General features: G+C 47.7%; 1 protein-coding gene across 1 annotated transcript in view; it reads right to left on the minus strand.

Annotated features, from left to right (window-relative positions):
• Nucleotides 1-306: 306 nt before the first annotated feature.
• The window catches only part of TNPO2 (transportin 2), a 166,981-nt gene continuing 143,839 nt past the window's right edge, over nucleotides 307-23,448 (minus strand). The window contains exons 23-25 of the mRNA XM_069231843.1: nucleotides 1,835-1,909; nucleotides 963-1,092; nucleotides 307-540 (exon numbers count right to left, since the gene is read on the minus strand). Coding sequence (XP_069087944.1) covers nucleotides 985-1,092; nucleotides 1,835-1,909 — 183 coding nt within the window. The 3' untranslated portion in view covers nucleotides 307-540; nucleotides 963-984. The remainder of the gene's footprint in view (nucleotides 541-962; nucleotides 1,093-1,834; nucleotides 1,910-23,448) is intronic.

The raw sequence follows: 23,448 nt of genomic DNA on the forward strand, positions 1-23,448 counted from the left end.
CTTCAACGCTTCCACTGGATGTTTTTAAAACTAGTCACATGTACCTCTAGACAACCAGGCACATGCTAGACCTCCCTCCCTGGCCCTCACTAGACATCCCACCCCAGCATGGCCACTGCTAGACTTACCCTCCCTGGCCCCTGCTACACCTCCCTGACAGGCCCTGCTAGACATCCCACCCCAGCATGGCTCCCACTAGACATACCCGCCATGGCACTTCCCAGTGGACCTCCCATTCCCCCAAGCTCCCGCTTTCACGGCAGACTAGGCACTCACCCCAAGGACAGAGGCTAGTGCCCAGTGCATCAAGCAAAGGCCTTCTTTTAATTAAATTCACTTTGCTTGGAAAATTTCCTGGTTTAAAAATGACAGGTCCTCCACCTCTCTTCCACCTTAAAAATTGCTTAACGAGGTGAGGAAATGATAGGGGGACGGGAAGTCTTTTGTCCCACACTCCTCCCTAACCCCAATTGGTTGGGTACTGCAACACATGGATGTGGACGAGCTCTCCCAGAAATCCCTCCCAGGACATACAGGAACCTGCAGGGAAAGAAAGGAAAAGAAAAAAAGTGCATTAGTCTAACTTGCCAACAAAGAACCATCCAAAAGTGACAATACAAGTAAAGCATGGATTTAAATGGCAATAGGGTGATACCAAAGGCTGCAATGTCCTGCGACCTGCAGTCTAAGCTAGGCCCTACGCACATTCTCTTGATTCTGTGGTCCTTCTGTCCTATTTGCCCTGTAGAGGCTAGGAAATTTGATGAGAACGTGGAAACCTAGTCCACTTTACAGAAAAACGCTCTTCTTGATTCAATCTTGCCATTGGCAAAATGTAATGAAAAAAACAAGAATGCTTTCTGTACTATAAAGCACTCGTCATTAGGTCTAGCTCACACTACATAAGTCCAAATAAACAAAAAAAACATGTGTTATCAGAAAGTGTGTAAAGACAAACTTACCTAGCATGGTTTGTCCCTTTTGTTAGACCCCGTAGAAGGCCGCCAGCCTCTCTTTCAGCAGAGGGGGGAACTGTTCAGAGAACTGCTGCCAGTTCTCCTCCCCCACCTGGTCCTTAAAACCATGGAGAATCTAGAAAAATAATAGTGTCATTCAATCACAGCTCCAGAGAAAGAGCAAACACACAGATGAGAAGGCACATATACAAGGTCAAGGTGTCAAAGCAGCTCTTTGAGGGTCTTTGGAAAACAGCAGTATATATATCACCAAAAAGTACCCTGGCGTTTAGGTTAACCCAGTGAATTGTGTCGTGTCACAGAACAAAGTTTAAAGCTCTTTGCTTTAGAGAAAATAAAATCCAGCCTGTCTAGCAGCTCTCCAAGATGCAGTGTGTGTAAAGCGAGGAAAAATAAAGGGATCGTCCCTCAGCATTTGACAACAGATGGTCTTAACCATTTAACAAATCTACAGAAGCTCCATACTCTTGTTTTTCATTTTGTCTGTCAACTTATTCCAACTTGGCCTTACCTTCAAATTGTATTTTATACAATAAGGTAAGAATAGAAAATCAGTGTGTGAATAGCATGGTAACCATCAATAGTGCCAACTATGGGGCAGAGTGGAAACAAGTCCAATGGAGCTTAAGATGGAGGGATGGTGTGCAAAATAATGATAAACTGGTATTTGCCGCCCCCCCCCCCCAAAGTAATTACGAAAGGATGAGATTAATTCAAGCATTTCATCTATCACTTTTGTATACTTTAGTATTTTTCACAGGCTCCATCAGTGGCAAGAATGAACAAGAAGTGCTCTAGTGAAATAGAAAGTCAAGCATAAAGTATATGCAGCAAAAACATGACCTAAGGTTATCCACCTTATAAAACATCTCCCGGAGATCATCCTTCGGGCTCACCCAGGAGGCCACAGCATCGCAGAAGAAAATGAAATCCTGAAAAATAAATTGTCAGATACTCAAAAAAAATGTGGCAATTGGTTTAAGATATTTACTGCTTCTATTGATTTACACGTCTGTCCACCTTCTTTGAAGACCATACTAAATTTAAGTTCCAAAGTTGAAAGATCAAGTCCACAGAAGAGATTTATTGTGAGCACTGGCCTAGTGTCATTGCAGCACAGGCTGATTTGTAATATGTAAACATTAACATTGGGATACACTGAATGTCTAAAAAACATCTATACATTCAGTGCCTGAAACTGGTATCCCACCAATCCCAAATTACTTCATTTGATTATACAACTACTATGGTTACCTTAGTGTCAATGTGTCTGCAGCCATTTTGGTGAACTTGCAAGTCATTTGATCATCCATGAAATGATGAAAGGCTAAGGGTAGGGAAATATTAAAACTTGCTAATTTTGATCATGCTTTGGAGATGCATGCTGGTGTAAGTAAATATTTACTGCTGAAAGAAACTAATGTCAAGACTGTATAACAAGGACAGTACCCCTGCGTTTCCAATGTAGGTAAATTAAGTACAGACAATTAGGTAATAGTAACTTATTCACAGCATTTTGAAAATCCAGAAGGGATGAAACTGTTAATAGGTACATCTACCTTAATGTAGTTTAATCCAGTTCTATGAGTATAGCTAAAAAGACCATCTCAAGTTTAACCCTGGTCTTTTTACCAATAAAGTAGTTGTGCAGCAGTGCCTGAAACTTCACAAAACAAACCCTTTGTACTGGGGAGGGTGTAACAAGCAAGTTACTTACCTTCGGTAATTATTTGGAAGAGACTATCTAGCTGCAGATTCCTTACCTTTCAAATCCCTGGCATCAGCTCTGAATCCGGAATATTTTTGCTGCGCAATATCCTGTGCGCAAAGTCAAGTGGCGTCGCTCGGATACGCGTGCGTCTGGCTCAGACAGCGTCATTGGAGCCATCTGTGACGTCAGTCACCTATGGAGGCACCACCACCGCACACGTCAGTTTTTATCCACAAAACGTACGCCAGAAGCGCAGTCATGGATAGAACCAACATTTGTATGTGCAAAACCAGGGCCCTAAAAAGGGATAAACCCTAACCCTACTAGACACATCCACAGAGCAGGGAGGCATGGGTGGGTGAAAGGAATCTGCAGCTAGATAGAGTCTCTGCGAGATAATGCATTACCGAAGGCAAGTAACTTGTTCATCTGAAACACTTCTGCTGCAGATTCTTTAAGTTTGAATAGATACCCAACCCATAACCTCCTAGCGGTGGGCTGTGGATATTTCTACTTACACTAAGAAGTCCTGCAGGACTTAATGGGCAAAGTGCTTGTCTCTTCGTACCGGATTGTCCAGGCAGTAATGCTTTACAAACATGCTCAAAGATGCCCACGCTGCCACCTGACAAATCTCCAGGAGTGGAACACATCAAGCTAGCGCAGTGGTAGCAGCTTTACCCCTGGCAGAATTAGCCCTCAAGCGGCTGCTTCTTGGCCAATGCATAGCAGATCTTGATGCAGAGAACGACCCAGCGCGAAATGGTTAGCTTCTGAACTGCCCGACCCATCTTTGCTCTAACGTACCCAACAAAGAGTTGGTCATCCAACTGGAACTCTTGTGTGGTCAAAGTAGAACGACAATGATCTTTTTGGGTCCAGTCGGTGGAGCTGCTCCTCTTCCTTTGAGGGATGTGGTGGAGCATAGAAGGTGGGCAGGCTGATGTTCTGACCCAGATGAAATGGGGTCACCACCTTAGGGAGGAAAGAAGCATGAATTCTGAGGACCACCTTGTCTGGATCAACAGTGAGATATGGTGGCTTTGATGACCGAGCTTGCAACTCACCCTCCTGGCATATGTTATTGCAACTGAAAAGGCGGTCTTGATGTTGGGCAGCCGGAGGGGACAGTTGTATAAAGACTCAAAGGGCGCACACATCAGAAATGTGAGGACCAGATTTAAGTCCCACTGGAGCAAAAAGGGCGTAAGGGGAAACATGCAAGCCCTTTGAGAAATCTATGTTTAAAGCCCCCATTGTACAGAGCTGATCAGGCAGCTGAAGATATGCCAATAAGGCAGAAAGAGCCCTTGAGACCCGCACGGGTGAGTAGCGCGCTTTATAAATGTTAATGATTTGAAAGTCCCCAAGGAAGAACCCTGCTGGGCAAAGAAAAGAATGAATAGAAAAATATCAGAAAGAGGATCAATAGATCTTTCGGCACAATAATATACAAAGCGTTTCCAACGGCAGGCTCATACCGTTTTAGTGGAGGGACGCCTAGCTGCAAATGAAAATGTCACTTAACCAGTGTACATCTGTTCGTGGCATCAGTCGCTGAAGATTCACATGTTGTGCATAGCCCGCCATCTGGTGTTGGGTCGGAGTGTTACAAGTTGTTTTTCTTCGAAGAAGTCTTTCGAGTCACGGGACCGAGGGACTCCTCCTCTTTGTCTCCATTGCGCATGGGCGTCGACTCCATCTTCGATTGTTTTCCCCGCAGAGGGTGAGGTAGTAGTTGTTTGTTAGTAATAGTGCCCATGCAATGGAGTGAATAAGTATGTACCTAACTAAGATTTAATATATTTACAAATGTACAAAGTTGAAGCTAACTTCCAAACGGCTACAGGCTCCCGGGGAGGTGGGTGGGCACATGTGAATCTTCAGCGACTGATGCCACGAACAGATGTACACTGGGTAAGTGACATTTTCAGTTCGATGGCATCTGTCGCTGTAGATACACATGTAGTGCATAGACTAGTAAGCAGTTATCTCCCCAAAAGCGGTGGCTCAGCCTCTAGGAGTGGAAGTAGTCTGAAATAAGGTTCTTAGTACGGCTTGACCTACTGTGGCTTGTTGTGCTGATAGCACGTCTACACAGTAGTGCTTGGTAAATGTGTGAGGCGTAGACCATGTGGCTGCCTTACATATTTCGTACATTGGAATATTCCCTAGGAAGGCCATGGTAGCGCCTTTCTTTCTGGTTGAGTGTGCCCTTGGTGTAATGGGCAGTTGTCTTTTTGCTTTAAGGTAGCAGATTTGGATGCACTTAACTATCCATCTGGCTATACCCTGTTTCGAGATTGGGTTTCCTGCGTGAGGTTTTTGAAATGCAATAAACAGTTGTTTAGTTTTCCTGATGTTTTTAGTTCTGTCGATGTAGTACATTAGTGCTCTTTTGACGTCTAATGTATGTAGTGCCCTTTCAGCTATGGAATCTGGCTGTGGGAAGAACACTGGTAGCTCTACCGTTTGATTTAGGTGGAACGGTGAAATAACCTTTGGCAAAAATTTAGGATTGGTCCTTAAGACTACTTTATTTTTGTGTAGTTGGATAAAAGGTTCTTGTATTGTAAACGCCTGAATTTCACTTACTCTTCTTAGAGATGTGATGGCGATGAGAAATGCAACTTTCCAGGTTAGGAATTGTATTTCGCAAGAGTGCATAGGTTCAAAGGGTGGACCCATGAGTCTGGTTAAGACGATGTTAAGGTTCCATGAAGGAACGGGTGGTGTCCTTGGTGGTATAATTCTTTTGAGGCCTTCCATAAATGCTTTAATGACAGGTATCCTAAATAGTGAAGTTGAATGGATAATCTGCAGGTATGCAGATATTGATGCTAGGTGTATCTTAATGGAAGAGAAGGCCAGGTTCGTTTTTTGTAAGTGTAGTAAGTAACCCACTACATCTTTTGGAGATGCGTGTAATGGTTGAATTTGATTATGATGGCAATAGCAAACAAATCTTTTCCATTTGCTTGCATAGCAGTGTCTAGTGGATGGTCTTCTGGCTTGCTTTAGGACTTCCATACATTCTTGTGTGAGGTTTAAGTGTCCGAATTCTAGGATTTCAGGAGCCAGATTGCTAGATTCAGCGATGCTGGGTTTGGATGCCTGATCTGTTGGTTGTGTTGCGTTAACAGATCTGGCCAGTTGGGCAACTTGACGTGGGGTACTACTGATAGGTCTAGCAGTGTTGTGTACCATGGTTGCCTTGCCCACGTTGGTGCTATCAGTATGAGTTTGAGTTTGTTTTGACTCAATTTGTTTACTAGATATGGAAGGAGAGGGAGAGGGGGAAAAGCGTACGGAAATATCCCTGACCAGTTCATCCATAGGGCATTGCCTTGAGACTGCCTGTGTGGGTATCTGGATGCGAAGTTTTGGCATTTTGCGTTCTCCTTCGTTGCAAATAAGTCTATTTGAGGTGTTCCAACGTTTGAAGTAAGTGTTTAGAATTTGGGGGTGAATTTCCCACTCGTGGACCTGTTGATCTCGAGAGAGATTGTCTGCAAGTTGATTCTGGAGCCCTGGAATAAACTATGCTATTAGGCGAATGTGGTTGTGAATTGCCCATTGCCATATTTTTTGTGCCAGCAGGCACACCTGTGTCGAGTGTGTCCCCCCCTGTTTGTTTAGATAATACATTGTTGTCATGTTGTCTGTTTTGACAAGAATGTATTTGTGAGTTATGAGTGGTTGAAATGCTTGGAAAACTGCTAGTAGTTCGAGGTGATTTATATGCAGCTTTCTTTGATGTACGTCCCATTGTCCTTGTATGCTGTGGTGATTGAGGAGTGCTCCCCACCCTGTCATGGAAGCATCTGGTTATCACGTATTGTGGCACTGGGTCTTGGAAAGGCTGCCCTTTGTTTAAATTTATGTTGTTCCACCATAGAAGCGAGAGGTATGTTAGGCGGTCTATCAACACCAGATCTAGAAGCTGACCCTGTGCTTGAGACCATTGTGATGCTAGGCACTGTTGTAAGGGCCGCATGTGCAACCTTGCGTGTGGGACAATGGCTATGCATGAGGACATCATGCCTAGTAGTTGTAATATCTTCGCTTGTATTTTTTGTGTTGGATACATGCGTTGTATAATCTTTTGGAAATTTTGAACCCTTTGTGGACTTGGAGTGGCTATTCCCTTTGTTGTATCTATTGTGGCACCTAGGTATTGTTGTACCTTGCACGGCAGAATGTGTGATTTTGCATAGTTGATGGTGAAACCGAGTTTGTAGAGGGTTTGCATGACTTGATCTGTGTGGTGCGAGCACCTTGTCAGTGAGTCGGTTTTGATTAGCCAGTCGTCTAGATACGGGAATACGTGTATTTGCTGCCTTCTGATGTGTGCAGCCACTACTGCTAGGCACTTTGTGAAGACTCTTGGTGCAGTTGTTAAACCGAAGGGCAATACTTTGAATTGGTAATGTATTCCCTTGAATACGAACCTTAGGTATTTCCTGTGCGACAGATGTATTGGTATGTGGAAATACGCGTCTTTGAGATCTAAGGTTGTCATGTAGTCCTGTTGCTTTAGCAATGGTAACACTTCTTGTAGCGTGACTGTAGGAAGTTGGCTCGGTATGTGCTATTTCAAAGTAAGGAATAGCATGCACAGAGTCCAAGGGTTCCCCTTAGAGGTAAAATAGTGGTAAAAAGAGATAATACTAATGCTCTATTTTGTGGTAGTGTGGTCGAGCAGTAGGCTTATCCAAGGAGTAGTGTTAAGCATTTGTTGTACATACACATAGACAATAAATGAGGTACACACACTCGGAGACAAATCCAGCCAATAGGTTTTGTTATAGAAAAATATCTTTTCTTAGTTTATTTTAAGAACCACAGGTTCAAATTTAACATGTAATATCTTGTTTGAAAGGTATTGCAGGTAAGTACATTAGGAACTTTGAATTATTTCAATTGCATGTATACTTTTCAAGTTATTCACAAATAGCTATTTTAAAAGTGGACACAGTGCAATTTTAACAGTTCCTGGGGGAGGTAAGTTTTTGTTAGTTTTACCAGGTAAGTACGACACTTACAGGGTTCAGTTCTTGGTCCAAGGTAGCCCACCGTTGGGGGTTCAGAGCAACCCCAAAGTCACCACACCAGCAGCTCAGGGCCGGTCAGGTGCAGAGTTCAAAGTGGTGCCCAAAACGCATAGGCTTCAATGGAGAGAAGGGGGTGCCCCGGTTCCGGTCTGCCAGCAGGTAAGTACCCGCGTCTTCGGAGGGCAGACCAGGGGGGTTTTGTAGGGCACCGGGGGGGACACAAGCCCACACAGAAATTTCACCCTCAGCGGCGCGGGGGCGGCCGGGTGCAGTGTTAGAACAAGTGTCGGGTTCGCAATGGAAGTCAATGAGAGATCAAGGGATCTCTTCAGCGCTGCAGGCAGGCAAGGGGGGCTCCCTCGGGGAAACCTCCACTTGGGCAAGGGAGAGGGACTCCTGGGGGTCACTTCTGCAGTGAAAGTCCGGTCCTTCAGGTCCTGGGGGCTGCGGGTGCAGGGTCTTTTCCAGGCGTCGGGACTTAGGTTTCAGAGAGTCGCGGTCAGGGGAAGCCTCGGGATTCCCTCTGCAGGCGGCGCTGTGGGGGCTCAGGGGGGGACAGGTTTTGGTACTCAGTCGTAGAGTAGTCCGGGGGTCCTCCCTGAGGTGTTGGTTCTCCACCAGCCGAGTCGGGGTCGCCGGGTGCAGTGTTGCAAGTCTCACGCTTCTTGCGGGGAGATTGCAGGGTTCTTTAAAGCTGCTCCTTTGGATAAAGTTGCAGTCTTTTTGGAGCAGGTCCGCTGTCCTCGGGAGTTTCTTGTCGTCGTCTAAGCAGGGCAGTCCTCAGAGGATTCAGAGGTCGCTGGTCCCTTTGGAAGGCGTCGCTGGAGCAGAGTTCTTTGGAAGGCAGGAGACAGGCCAGTGAGTTTCTGGAGCCAAGGCAGTGGTTGTCTTCTGGTCTTCCTCTGCAGGGGTTTTCAGCTAGGCAGTCCTTCTTGTTGTTGTTGCAGGAATCTAAATCTTTAGGTTCAGGGAAGCCCTTAAATACTAAATTTAAGGGCGTGTTTAGGTCTGGGGGGTTAGTAGCCAATGGCTACTAGCCCTGAGGGTGGGTACACCCTCTTTGTGCCTCCTCCCAAGGGGAGGGGGTCACATCCCTAATCCTATTGGGGGAATCCTCCTTCTACAAGATGGAGGATTTCTAAAAGTCAGAGTCACCTCAGCTCAGGACACCTTAGGGGCTGTCCTGACTGGCCAGTGACTCCTCCTTGTTTTTCTCATTATCTCTCCTGGACTTGCCGCCAAAAGTGGGGGCTGGGTCCAGGGGCGGGCATCTCCACTAGCTGGAGTGCCCTGGGGCATTGTAACACGAAGCCTGAGCCTTTGAGGCTCACTGCTAGGTGTTACAGTTCCTGCAGGGGGGAGGTGTGAAGCACCTCCACCCAGAGCAGGCTTTTGTTTCTGTCCCCAGAGAGCACAAAGGGCCTCACCACATGGGGTCAGAAACTCGTCTCTCAGTGGCAGGCTGGCAGAGACCAGTCAGTCCTGCACTGAACAATTGGGTAAAATACAGGGGACATCTCTAAGATGCCCTCTGTGTGCATTTTTTAATAAATCCAACACTGGCATCAGTGTGGGTTTATTATTCTGAGAAGTTTGATACCAAACTTCCCAGTTTTCAGTGTAGCCATTATGGAGCTGTGGAGTTCGTTTTTGACAGACTCCCAGCCCATATGTTCTTATGGCTACCCTGCACTTACAATGTCTAAGGTTTTGCTTAGACACTGTAGGGGCATAGTGCTCATGCACATATGCCCTCACCTGTGGTATAGTGCACCCTGCCTTAGGGCTGTAAGGCCTGTTAGAGGGGTGACTTACCTATGCCACAGGCAGTGTGAGGTTGGCATGACACCCTGAGGGGAGTGACATGTCGACTCAATCATTTTCTCCCCACCAGCACACACAAGCTGGCAAGCAGTGTGTCTGTGCTGAGTGAGGGGTCCCTAGGGTGGCATAAGACATGCTGCAGCCCTTAGAGACCTTCCCTGGCATCAGGGCCCTTGGTACCAGGGGTACCAGTTACAAGGGACTTATCTGGGTGCCAGGGTTGTGCCAATTGTGGAGACAATGGTACATTTTTAGGTGAAAGAACACTGGTGCTGGGGCCTGGTTAGCAGGGTCCCAGCACACTTCTCAGTCAAGTCAGCATCAGTATCAGGCAAAAAGTGGGGGGTAACTGCAACAGGGAGCCATTTCTTTACACAAGCCCCCCCCCAGCCCACAGGCCAGGAGACTCAGCCAAAGCTGGGAGAGTCTTCCTAGTCTGTCAGGCGAGGAAGAGTAGAGGAAATAGGCTGGTTTGTTGCAGGGCCTACTCTGCCTTACATCCTCCTGTTCAGGTCATTCCCTCTGGGGAACTGACCCACTTCCACAGTAATAGGACCTAGTCTGAATTGCCTCTTGTCTGTGCTTTTTATGTCTCCACCCATCTTCTCTATTTTGGGGTTAGAGGTATCCACCTCTGCTAATCTTATTTTAGCCAGGGTCACTCCTAGCTTACCCAAAGAGGTTACCCAGAGCTGGAGTAACCCCACCATGACCAAGAGGGTCAGTGGGCCTAACTTGCTATTTGGCATGTGGTCTGACCACCATGCCAAGGATAGTGCAGCCATAAAGGCTAACACCCAGCAGAGGCCACTGACAGCTGTCAGTGCCCAGAACCACACCTTTAGCTCTTCACCTACAAGGGAAGGGGCTAAGTTCTAGGCTTCTTTGGGTTCAGGGGGCCTGTCTGCTGTATTAGAGTGGGGGGTTACCACATCTTGTAGTAAACACCCTTCTTCCACTCTTTCTTCTGTTAGCTGAGGAGCCACCCACTCAGGTTTAACAGTTGCCTGACTAGCCAGGACTTCTTGTGGGTCAGGTTGGACTTTAACAGGGCCATTTTTGGAGTTCTCCCCTACTGGAGCAGAATCTCCCTGGCTTGCTGGAACCTTGGCTAAAGGTTGTCCACCCTTCCTACTCTGTTTTCTTTTCTTTTTCTTCTGGGGCTTACTTGCATTTACTGCAAGGGTAGCACCTCCAGAATCCTTGGGAGAGGACTGGCCCTGGACCAGTTCTTCTCTTAGGCTCTGACTAACCTCTGGGTAGTCATTTCCAAGGAGACAATCAAGGGGGAGGTCTGTACTGACTACCACCCTTCTCCAGCTAAACGTTCCACCCACTTCTATGGGCACAAAAGCCACAGGCCTATTAGTGACCCTGTCTGGGCTAACTCTTACTCTGGCCATCTCACCTGGGATGTACTGGTTTGAGAACACCAGCCTGTCATGCACAATAGTGTGACTGGCACAAGTGTCTCTCAGGGCAGTGGCTGGGATTCCATTCACCTGTAGGTGGTGGAAGTGTCTACTTCCCTCTGGAATCTCCAACTCACCTGTTGGGCCCTTTTTCCAGTTGAAGGCTATGAAGACCTCCTCATCTGAGGAGTCATCCCCAATGGCTACACTGGTCACCCCTGGGATTTTGCTAGGGGGTTTGTTTTTGGGACAAGAAGTGTCCTTGGTGTGGTGCCCTGTCTGTTTACAGTTATGGCACCATGCCTTAGTGGCATCCCAGGTCTTACCCTGGTACCCACCTTGTTTTGGGTTGTGTCTCGGGACCCACCCACCTGTTCTTGTTTTTGGGGGCCTACAGAGGACTCTTTTTCTTTGTTTCTAGTGTCACCCACTTTCTCCTGGGGAGGCTTTGTAACCCCTTTCTATTGGTCACCCCCAGTGGAAGTTTTGTTTACCCTAGTCTTGACCCAGTGGTCTGCCTTCTTTCCCAATTCTTGGGGAGAAATTGGACCTAGGTCTACCAGATACTGATGCAACTTTTCATTGAAGCAGTTACTTAAAATGTGTTCTTTCATAAACAAATTATAAAGCCCAACATAGTCATGCACTTCATTTCCAGTTACCCAACCATCCAGTGTTTTCACTGAGTAGTCAACATAATCAACCCAGGTCTGGCTCGAGGATTTTTGAGCCCCCCTGAATCTAATCCTATACTCCTCAGTGGAGAATCCAAAGCCCTCAATCAGGGTACCCTTCATGAGGTCATAAGATTCTGCATCTTTTTTAGAGAGTGTGAGGAGTCTATCCCTACACTTTCCTGTGAACATTTCCCAAAGGAGAGCACCCCAGTGAGATTTGTTCACTTTTCTGGTTTCACAAGCCCTCTCAAAAGCTGTGAACCATTTGGTGATGTCATCACCATATTCATATTTTGTTACAATCCCTTTGGGGATTTTCAACATGTCAGGAGAATCTCTGACCCTATTTATGTTGCTGCCACCATTGATGGGTCCTAGGCCCATCTCTTGTCTTTCCCTTTCTATGGCTAGGATCTGTCTTTCCAAAGCCAATCTTTTGGCCATCCTGGCTAACTGGATGTCCTCTTCACTGGAGTTATCCTCAGTGATTTCAGAGTTGTTGGTCCCTCCTGTGAGGGAACCAGCCTCTCTGACTATTATTTGTGGAGTCAGGGCTTGAGAAGCCCTGTTCTCCCTAGATAGGACTGGTGGGGGGGAATCGCCCTCCAAGTCACTATCATCATCCTCTGTGTTGCCATCCTCAGAGGGGTTGGCTCTTTCAAACTCTGCCCACAGCTCCTGGAGCTGTAGTTTGGAAGGTCTGGAGCCCATTGCTATTTTCTTTAGTTTACAGAGTGACCTTAGCTCTCTCATCTGTAGATGGAGGTAAGGTGTGGTGTCGAGTTCCACCACATTCACATCTGTATTAGACATTATGCTTCTAAAAGTTGGAATATTTTAAAAAAACTAAAACTAGTTCTAGAATCTAATTCAAACTTTTACCAAACTTTTAAACTCTAAAAGAAAATGCTAACAGGGACTAACACAAGGCCCTAGCAGGTCTTTTAAGAATTTAGAAAACTTTTCAAATTGCAAAAATCAATTTCTAATGACAATTTTGGAATTTGTCGTGTGATCAGGTATTGGCTGAGTAGTCCAGCAAATGCAAAGTCTTGTACCCCACCGCTGATCCACCAATGTAGGAAGTTGGCTCTGTATGTGCTATTTCAAAGTAAGGAATAGCATGCACAGAGTCCAAGGGTTCCCCTTAGAGGTAAAATAGTGGTAAAAAGAGATAATACTAATGCTCTATTTTGTGGTAGTGTGGTCGAGCAGTAGGCTTATCCAAGGAGTAGTGTTAAGCATTTGTTGTACATACACAGACAATAAATGAGGTACACACACTCAGAGACAAATCCAGCCAATAGGTTTTGTTATAGAAAAATATATTTTCTTAGTTTATTTTAAGAACCACAGGTTCAAATTTAACATGTAATATCTGGTTTGAAAGGTATTGCAGGTAAGTACATTAGGAACTTTGAATTATTTCAATTGCATGTATACTTTTCAAGTTATTCACAAATAGCTATTTTAAAAGTGGACACTTAGTGCAATTTTAACAGTTCCTGGGGGAGGTAAGTTTTTGTTAGTTTTACCAGGTAAGTACGACACTTACAGGGTTCAGTTCTTGGTCCAAGGTAGCCCACCGTTGGGGGTTCAGAGCAACCCCAAAGTCACCACACCAGCAGCTCAGGGCCGGTCAGGTGCAGAGTTCAAAGTGGTGCCCAAAACGCATAGGCTTCAATGGAGAGAAGGGGGTGCCCCGGTTCCGGTCTGCCAGCAGGTAAGTACCCGCGTCTTCGGAGGGCAGACCAGGGGGGTTTTGTAGGGCACCGGGGGGGGGGGGACAAGCCCACACAGAAATTTCACCCTCAGCGGCGCGGGGGCGGCCGGGTGCAGTGTTAGAACAAGCGTCGGGTTCGCAATGGAAGTCAATGAGAGATCAAGGGATCTCTTCAGTGCTGCAGGCAGGCAAGGGGGGGCTTCCTCGGGGAAACCTCCACTTGGGCAAGAGAGAGGGACTCCTGGGGGTCACTTCTGCAGTGAAAGTCCGGTCCTTCAGGTCCTGGGGGCTGCGGGTGCAGGGTCTTTTCCAGGCGTCGGGACTTAGGTTTCAGAGAGTCGCGGTCAGGGGAAGCCTCGGGATTCCCTCTGCAGGCGGCGCTGTGGGGGCTCAGGGGGGACAGGTTTTGGTACTCACAGTCGTAGAGTAGTCCGGGGGTCCTCCCTGAGGTGTTGGTTCTCCACCAGCCGAGTCGGGGTCGCCGGGTGCAGTGTTGCAAGTCTCACGCTTCTTGCGGGGAGATTGCAGGGTTCTTTAAAGCTGCTCCTTTGGATAAAGTTGCAGTCTTTTTGGAGCAGGTCCGCTGTCCTCGGGAGTTTCTTGTCGTCGTCTAAGCAGGGCAGTCCTCAGAGGATTCAGAGGTCGCTGGTCCCTTTGGAAGGCGTCGCTGGAGCAGAGTTCTTTGGAAGGCAGGAGACAGGCCGGTGAGTTTCTGGAACCAAGGCAGTGGTTGTCTTCTGGTCTTCCTCTGCAGGGGTTTTCAGCTAGGCAGTCCTTGTTGTTGTTGTTGCAGGAATCTAAATCTTTAGGTTCAGGGAAGCCCTTAAATACTAAATTTAAGGGCGTGTTTAGGTCTGGGGGGTTAGTAGCCAATGGCTACTAGCCCTGAGGGTGGGTACACCCTCTTTGTGCCTCCTCCCAAGGGGAGGGGGTCACATCCCTAATCCTATTGGGGGAATCCTCCTTCTACAAGATGGAGGATTTCTAAAAGTCAGAGTCACCTCAGGACACCTTAGGGGCTGTCCTGACTGGCTAGTGACTCCTCCTTGTTTTTCTCATTATCTCTCCTGGACTTGCCGCCAAAAGTGGGGGCTGGGTCCAGGGGCGGGCATCTCCACTAGCTGGAGTGCCCTGGGGCATTGTAACACGAAGCCTGAGCCTTTGAGGCTCACTGCTAGGTGTTACAGTTCCTGCAGGGGGGAGGTGTGAAGCACCTCCACCCAGAGCAGGCTTTTGTTTCTGCCCCCAGAGAGCACAAAGGGCCTCACCACATGGGGTCAGAAACTCGTCTCTCAGTGGCAGGCTGGCAGAGACCAGTCAGTCCTGCACTGAACAATTGGGTAAAATACAGGGGACATCTCTAAGATGCCCTCTGTGTGCATTTTTTAATAAATCCAACACTGGCATCAGTGTGGGTTTATTTTTCTGAGAAGTTTGATACCAAACTTCCCAGTTTTCAGTGTAGCCATTATGGAGCTGTGGAGTTCGTTTTTGACAGACTCCCAGCCCATATGTTCTTATGGCTACCCTGCACTTACAATGTCTAAGGTTTTGCTTAGACACTGTAGGGGCATAGTGCTCATGCACATATGCCCTCACCTGTGGTATAGTGCACCCTGCCTTAGGGCTGTAAGGCCTGTTAGAGGGGTGACTTACCTATGCCACAGGCAGTGTGAGGTTGGCATGACACCCTGAGGGGAGTGACATGTCGACTCAATCATTTTCTCCCCACCAGCACACACAAGCTGGCAAGCAGTGTGTCTGTGCTGAGTGAGGGGTCCCTAGGGTGGCATAAGACATGCTGCAGCCCTTAGAGACCTTCCCTGGCATCAGGGCCCTTGGTACCAGGGGTACCAGTTACAAGGGACTTATCTGGGTGCCAGGGTTGTGCCAATTGTGGAGACAATGGTACATTTTTAGGTGAAAGAACACTGGTGCTGGGGCCTGGTTAGCAGGGTCCCAGCACACTTCTCAGTCAAGTCAGCATCAGTATCAGGCAAAAAGTGGGGGGTAACTGCAACAGGGAGCCATTTCTTTACAGTGACCATGTGAAAGTGTTCTGATTTGATGTAGGTGTTTAGTGTTCTGAGGTCTAGGATTGGTCTCAGTGTTTTGTCCTTTTTTGGTATTAGGAAGTACAGGGAATAAACTCCTGTGTTTATTTGTGTCTTTGGTACTAGTTCTATTGCGTTCTTTTGCAATAATGCTTGAACTTCTATTTCCAGAAGGTCTGAATGTTGTTTTGATAAATTCTGTGCTTTTGGTGGTATGTTTGGAGGGATTTGCAGAAATTCTATGCAATAACCATGTTGGATAATTGCTAAGACCCAAGTGTCTGTAGTTATTTCCTCCCATGCTTGGTAATACTGACCTATTCTTCCCCCCACTGGTGTTGTGTGGAGGGGATGAGTGACATGTGAGTCACTGTTTGGTTGTAGGGGTTTTGGGGCTTTGAAATTTTCCCCTATTCCTAGGGAATTGTCCTCTGTATTGGCCCCGAAAGCCTCCCCGTTTGGTACTGTCCCTGGTAGCTGGACGGTGTGGCCTGTGAGGTGCTGGCTTGTGTGGCTTGACCCCGAAACCCCCCTCTAAAGGATGTTTTGCGGAAAGTGCTGTAAGTGCCTCTGCTCTGCGGGGAGTAGAGTGCGCCCATGGCTTTAGCAGTGTCAGTGTCCTTTTTGAGTTTTTCAATTGCCGTGTCCACTTCTGGTCCGAACAGTTGTTTCTCATTGAATGGCATATTGAGCACTGCCTGCTGAATCTCTGGTTTAAAACCAGACGTTCGTAGCCATGCGTGCCTTCTGATAGTCACAGATGTGTTAATTGTTCTTGCAGCTGTGTCCGCTGCATCCATAGGGGAGCGTATCTGATTATTAGATATGTTCTGTCCTTCCTCAACCACCTCTTTCGCCCTCTTTTGTAGCTCTTTGGGTAGATGCTCAATGAGGTGTTGCATCTTGTAAGGAAATGCCTCCTTGGCATGGTTGCCCCCTGACTTTTTGCCTTTGCTGATGCTATGTTTACAATTGAAAGTGTGCTGAGGCCTGCTAACCAGGCCCCAGCACCAGTGTTCTTTCCCTAACCTGTACTTTTGTATCCACAATTGGCAGACCCTGGCATCCAGATAAGTCCCTTGTAACTGGTACTTCTAGTACCAAGGGCCCTGATGCCAAGGAAGGTCTCTAAGGGCTGCAGCATGTCTTATGCCACCCTGGAGACCTCTCACTCAGCACAGACACACTGCTTGCCAGCTTGTGTGTGCTAGTGAGGACAAAACGAGTAAGTCGACATGGCACTCCCCTCAGGGTGCCATGCCAGCCTCTCACTGCCTATGCAGTATAGGTAAGACACCCCTCTAGCAGGCCTTACAGCCCTAAGGCAGGGTGCACTATACCATAGGTGAGGGTACCAGTGCATGAGCATGGTACCCCTACAGTGTCTAAACAAAACCTTAGACATTGTAAGTGCAGGGTAGCCATAAGAGTATATGGTCTGGGAGTTTGTCAAACACGAACTCCACAGCACCATAATGGCTACACTGAAAACTGGGAAGTTTGGTATCAAACTTCTCAGCACAATAAATGCACACTGATGCCAGTGTACATTTTATTGTAAAATACACCACAGAGGGCACCTTAGAGGTGCCCCCCTGAAACTTAACCGACTATCTGTGTAGGCTGACTAGTTTTAGCAGCCTGCCACAAACCGAGACATGTTGCTGGCCCCATGGGGAGAGTGCCTTTGTCACTCTGAGGCCAGTAACAAAGCCTGCACTGGGTGGAGATGCTAACACCTCTCCCAGGCAGGAATTGTCACACCTGGCGGTGAGCCTCAAAGGCTCACCTCCTTTGTGCCAACCCAGCAGGACACTCCAGCTAGTGGAGTTGCCCGCCCCCTCCGGCCAGGCCCCACTTTTGGCGGCAAGGCCGGAGAAAATAATGAGAAAAACAAGGAGGAGTCACTGGCCAGTCAGGACAGCCCCTAAGGTGTCCTGAGCTGAAGTGACTAACTTTTAGAAATCCTCCATCTTGCAGATGGAGGATTCCCCCAATAGGGTTAGGATTGTGACCCCCTCCCCTTGGGAGGAGGCACAAAGAGGGTGTACCCACCCTCAGGGCTAGTAGCCATTGGCTACTAACCCCCCAGACCTAAACACGCCCTTAAATTTAGTATTTAAGGGCTACCCTGAACCCTAGAAAATTAGATTCCTGCAACTACAAGAAGAAGGACTGCCCAGCTGAAAACCCCTGCAGCGGAAGACCAGAAGACGACAACTGCCTTGGCTCCAGAAACTCACCGGCCTGTCTCCTGCCTTCCAAAGATCCTGCTCCAGCGACGCCTTCCAAAGGGACCAGCGACCTCGACATCCTCTGAGGACTGCCCCTGCTTCGAAAAGACAAGAAACTCCCGAGGACAGCGGACCTGCTCCAAGAAAAGCTGCAACTTTGTTTCCAGCAGCTTTAAAGAACCCTGCAACTCCCCGCAAGAAGCGTGAGACTTGCAACACTGCACCCGGCGACCCCGACTCGGCTGGTGGCGATCCAACACCTCAGGAGGGACCCCAGGACTACTCTGATACTGTGAGTACCAAAACCTGTCCCCCCTGAGCCCCCACAGCGCCGCCTGCAGAGGGAATCCCGAGGCTTCCCCTGACCGCGACTCTTTGAACCTAAAGTCCCGACGCCTGGGAGAGACCCTGCACCCGCAGCCCCCAGGACCTGAAGGACCGGACTTTCACTGGAGAAGTGACCCCCAGGAGTCCCTCTCCCTTGCCCAAGTGGAGGTTTCCCCGAGGAATCCCCCCCTTGCCTGCCTGCAGCGCTGAAGAGATCCCGAGATCTCTCGTAGACTAACATTGCGAACCCGACGCTTGTTTCTACACTGCACCTGGCCGCCCCCGCGCCGCTGAGGGTGAAATTTCTGTGTGGGCTTGTGTCCCCCCCGGTGCCCTACAAAACCCCCCTGGTCTGCCCTCCGAAGACGCGGGTACTTACCTGCAAGCAGACCGGAACCGGGGCACCCCCTTCTCTCCATTCTAGCCTATGTGTTTTGGGCACCACTTTGAACTCTGCACCTGACCGGCCCTGAGCTGCTGGTGTGGCGACTTTGGGGTTGCTCTGAACCCCCAACGGTGGGCTACCTTGGACCAAGAACTAAGCCCTGTAAGTGTCTTACTTACCTGGTAAAACTAACAAAAACTTACCTCCCCCAGGAACTGTGAAAATTGCACTAAGTGTCCACTTTTAAAACAGCTATTTGTCAATAACTTGTAAAGTATACATGCAATTCTTATGATTTGAAGTTCCTAAAGTACTTACCTGCAATACCTTTCGAATGAGATATTACATGTAGAATTTGAACCTGTGATTCTTAAAATAAACTAAGAAAAGATATTTTTCTATACAAAAACCTATTGGCTGGATTTGTCTCTGAGTGTGTGTACCTCATTTATTGTCTATGTGTACGTACAACAAATGCTTAACACTACTCCTTGGATAAGCCTACTGCTCGACCACACTACCACAAAATAGAGCATTAGTATTATCTCTTTTTGCCACTATCTTACCTCTAAGGGGAACCCTTGGACTCTGTGCATACTATTCCTTACTTTGAAATAGTGCATACAGAGCCAACTTCCTACATTGGTGGATCAGCGGTGGGGTACAAGACTTTGCATTTGCTGGACTACTCAGCCAATACCTGATCACACGACAAATTCCAAAATTGTCATTAGAAATTCATTTTTGCAATTTGAAATTTTTCTAAATTCTTAAAAGTCCTGCTAGGGCCTTGTGTGTTAAGTCCCTGTTTAGCATTGTCTTTTTAGAGTTTAAAAGTTTGTTAAAAGTTTGAAATTAGATTCTAGAAACAGTTTTAGATTCTTTAAAAAGTATTCCAACTCTTAGCAGAATAATGTCTGATACAGAGATGCAGGTGGTGGAACTCGACACCACCCCTTACCTCCATCTTAAGATGAGGGAGCTAAGGTCTCTCTGTAATATCAAAAAAATAACCATTGGCTCCAGACCTACCAAAATTCAGCTCCAGGAGCTGTTGGCAGAGTTTGAAAAAGCCAACCCCTCTGATGATGACCTCACAGAGGAAGAAATTAGTGACTTGGAGGCCAATGTCCCTCCTCCAGTCCTAAATAGGGAGAACAGGACCCCTCAAGTCCTGTCTCCAACTGTGTTAGTCAGAAATAGTGAGTCCCTCACAGGAGGGTCCCACATTTCTGAAATCGCTGAGGATGCTCTCAGTGAAGATGACCTCCTGTTAGCCAGGATGGCCAAAAGATTGGCTTTAGAGAGACAGCTCCTAGCCATAGAAAGGGAAAGACAAGAGATGGGCCTAGGACCCATCAATGGTGGCAGCAATATAAATAGGGTCAGAGATTCTCCTGACATGTTAAAAATCCCCAAAGGGATTGTGACAAAATTTGAAGATGGTGATGACATCAGCAAATGGTTCACAGCTTTTGAGAGGGCTTGTTTAACCAGAAAAGTGAACAGATCTCACTGGGGTGCTCTCCTTTGGGAAATGTTCACTGGAAAGTGTAGGGATAGACTCCTCACACTCTCTGGAAAAGATGCAGAATCTTATGACCTCATGAAGGGTACCCTGATTGAGGGCTTTGGATTCTCCACTGAGGAGTACAGGATTAGGTTCAGGGGGGCTCAAAAATCCTCGAGCCAGACCTGGGTTGACTTTGTTGACTACTCAGTGAAAACACTAGATGGTTGGATTCAAGGCAGTGGTGTAAGTAATTATGATGGGCTGTACAATTTATTTGTGAAAGAACACCTATTGAGTAATTGTTTCAATGATAAACTGCATCAGCATCTGGTAGACCTAGGACCAATTTCTCCCCAAGAATTGGGAAAGAAGGCGGACCATTGGGTCAAGACAAGGGTGTCCAAGACTTCAACAGGGGGTGACCAAAAGAAAGGGGTCACAAAGACTCCCCAGGGGAAGGGTGATGAGACAACCAAAACTAAAAATAGTAAAGAGTCTTCTACAGGCCCCCAAAAACCTGCACAGGAGGGTGGGCCCAGAGCCTCTTCACAAAACAATGGGTACAAGGGTAAAAACTTTGATCCCAAAAAGGCCTGGTGTCATATCTGTAAAAAGCATGGACACCAAACTGGAGACAAGGCCTGTCCCAAGAAAGGTTCCACTCCAAACTCCCATCCAGGTAACACTGGTATGGCTAGTCTCCAAGTGGGATCAACAGTGTGCCCAGAGCAAATCAGGGTCCACACTGAAGCTACTCTAGTTTCTGAGGGTGGGGTGGATTTAGCCACACTAGCTGTCTGGCCGCCTAACATGCAAAAATACAGACAGCAACTCTTAATTAATGGGACTAGAATAGAGGGCCTGAGGGATACAGGTGCCAGTGTCACCATGGTGACAGAGAAACTGGTTTCCCCTGGCCAATACCTGACTGGAAAAACTTACACAGTCACCAACGCTGACAATCAGAGAAAAGTACATCCCATGGCAATGGTTACTTTAGAATGGGGAGGGGTCAATGGCCTGAAACAGGTGGTGGTCTCCTCAAATATCCCAGTGGACTGTCTGCTTGGAAATGACCTGGAGTCCTCAGCATGGGCTGAGGTAGAACTAAAAACCCATGCAGCAATGCTGGGCATCCCTGAACTGGTGTGTGTGAAAACAAGAGCACAATGCAAGGCACAGGGTGAACAAGTAGAGCTGGAGTCTGGAAGAATGGCCCAGCCTACCAAGAGAACAGGAAAGTCAGTTGGGAAACCAACTGCAACACAGCAAAAGAAAGGGAACCTCTCTTCTCAGGAAGAAGTTCTGCCCTCTGAGGGAACTGAGCCTTTGGAGCTGGAGCCTTATCAGGTTGAGCTCTTAGGCCCAGGGGGACCCTCAAGGGAGGAGCTGTGTAAGGGACAAGAAACCTGTCCCTCTCTTGAAGGCCTTAGGCAGCAAGCTGCTGAAGAGTCCAAAGGCAAGAAAAATGGAACGCATAGGGTCTATTGGGAAGATGGACTCCTGTACACTGAGGCCAGAGACCCCAAACCTGGTGCCACTAGGAGAGTGGTAGTGCCTCAGCTGTTCAGAGAGTTCATCCTAACATTGGCCCATGACATTCCCCTTGCTGGACATTTGGGACAAACCAAGACGTGGGAGAGGTTAGTCAACCACTTCTACTGGCCCAATATGTCCAACATGGTTAAGGAGTTTTGCCTCTCCTGCCCCACCTGCCAAGCCAGTGGTAAGACAGGTGGGCATCCAAAGGCCCCCCTCATTCCACTTCCAGTGGTGGGGGTTCCCTTTGAAAGAGTGGGTGTGGACATAGTTGGTCCACTAGAACCTCCCACAGCCTCAGGAAATATGTATATCCTGGTAGTAGTGGATCATGCTACCAGGTATCCTGAAGCTATTCCCCTTAGGTCGACTACTGCCCCTGCAGTAGCCAAGGCCCTCATTGGTATCTTTACCAGAGTGGGTTTCCCTAAGGAGGTGGTGTCTGACAGAGGTACCAACTTCATGTCAGCATACCTAAAGCACATGTGGAATGAGTGTGGAGTGACTTATAAATTCACTACACCATACCATCCACAAACTAATGGCTTGGTTGAGAGATTCAACAAGACATTAAAAGGCATGATCATGGGGCTCCCAGAAAAGCTCAAAAGGAGATGGGATGTCCTCTTGCCATGTCTGCTTTTCGCTTACAGAGAGGTGCCACAGAAGGGAGTAGGATTCTCACCCTTTGAACTTCTGTTTGGTCATCCTGTAAGGGGACCACTTGCTCTTGTTAAAGAAGGCTGGGAGAGACCTCTCCATGAGCCAAAACAAGACATAGTGGACTATGTACTTGGCCTTCGCTCTAGAATGGCAGAGTACATGGAAAAGGCAACCAAAAACCTTGAGGCCAGCCAACAGCTCCAGAAGTTTTGGTATGACCAAAAGGCTGCACTGGTTGAGTTCCAACCAGGGCAGAAAGTCTGGGTTCTGGAGCCTGTGGCTCCCAGGGCACTCCAGGACAAATGGAGTGGCCCTTACCCAGTGCTAGAAAGGAAGAGTCAGGTCACCTACCTGGTGGACCTGGGCACAAGCAGGAGCCCCAAGAGGGTGATCCATGTGAACCGCCTTAAGCTCTTCCATGACAGGGCTGATGTGAATCTGTTGATGGTAACAGATGAGGACCAGGAGGCAGAGAGTGAACCTCTCCCTGATCTTCTGTCATCAGACCCAAAAGATGGCACAGTAGATGGAGTGATCTACTCAGACACCCTCTCTGGCCAACAGCAAGCTGATTGTAGGAGAGTCCTACAACAGTTTCCTGAACTCTTCTCCTTAACCCCTGGTCAGACACACCTGTGTACCCATGATGTGGACACAGGAGACAGCATGCCTGTCAAAAACAAAATCTTTAGACAGTCTGACCATGTTAAGGAAAGCATCAAGGTGGAAGTCCACAAGATGCTGGAATTGGGAGTAATTGAGCGCTCTGACAGCCCCTGGGCTAGCCCAGTGGTCTTAGTCCCCAAACCTCACACCAAAGAAGGAAAGAAAGAGATGAGGTTTTGTGTGGACTACAGAGGGCTCAATTCTGTCACCAAGACAGATGCTCATCCAATTCCAAGAGCTGATGAGCTCATTGATAAATTAGGTGCTGCCAAATTTCTAAGTACCTTTGACTTGACAGCAGGGTACTGGCAAATAAAAATGGCACCTGGAGCAAAAGAAAAGACAGCATTCTCCACACCTGATGGGCATTATCAGTTTACTGTTATGCCCTTTGGTTTAAAGAATGCCCCTGCCACCTTCCAAAGGTTGGTGAATCAAGTCCTTGCTGGCTTGGAGTCCTTTAGCACAGCTTATCTTGATGATATTGCTGTCTTTAGCTCCACCTGGCAGGATCACCTGGTCCACCTGAAGAAGGTTTTGAAGGCTCTGCAATCTGCAGGCCTCTCTATCAAGGCATCCAAATGCCAGATAGGGCAGGGAACTGTGGTTTACTTGGGACACCTTGTAGGTGGAGGCCAAGTTCAGCCACTCCAACCCAAGATCCAGACTATTCTGGACTGGGTAGCTCC

The sequence above is a fragment of the Pleurodeles waltl genome, chromosome 4_2, assembly GCF_031143425.1.
Source record: "Pleurodeles waltl isolate 20211129_DDA chromosome 4_2, aPleWal1.hap1.20221129, whole genome shotgun sequence".
In the NCBI taxonomy this organism is placed as follows: Eukaryota; Metazoa; Chordata; class Amphibia; order Caudata; family Salamandridae; genus Pleurodeles; species Pleurodeles waltl.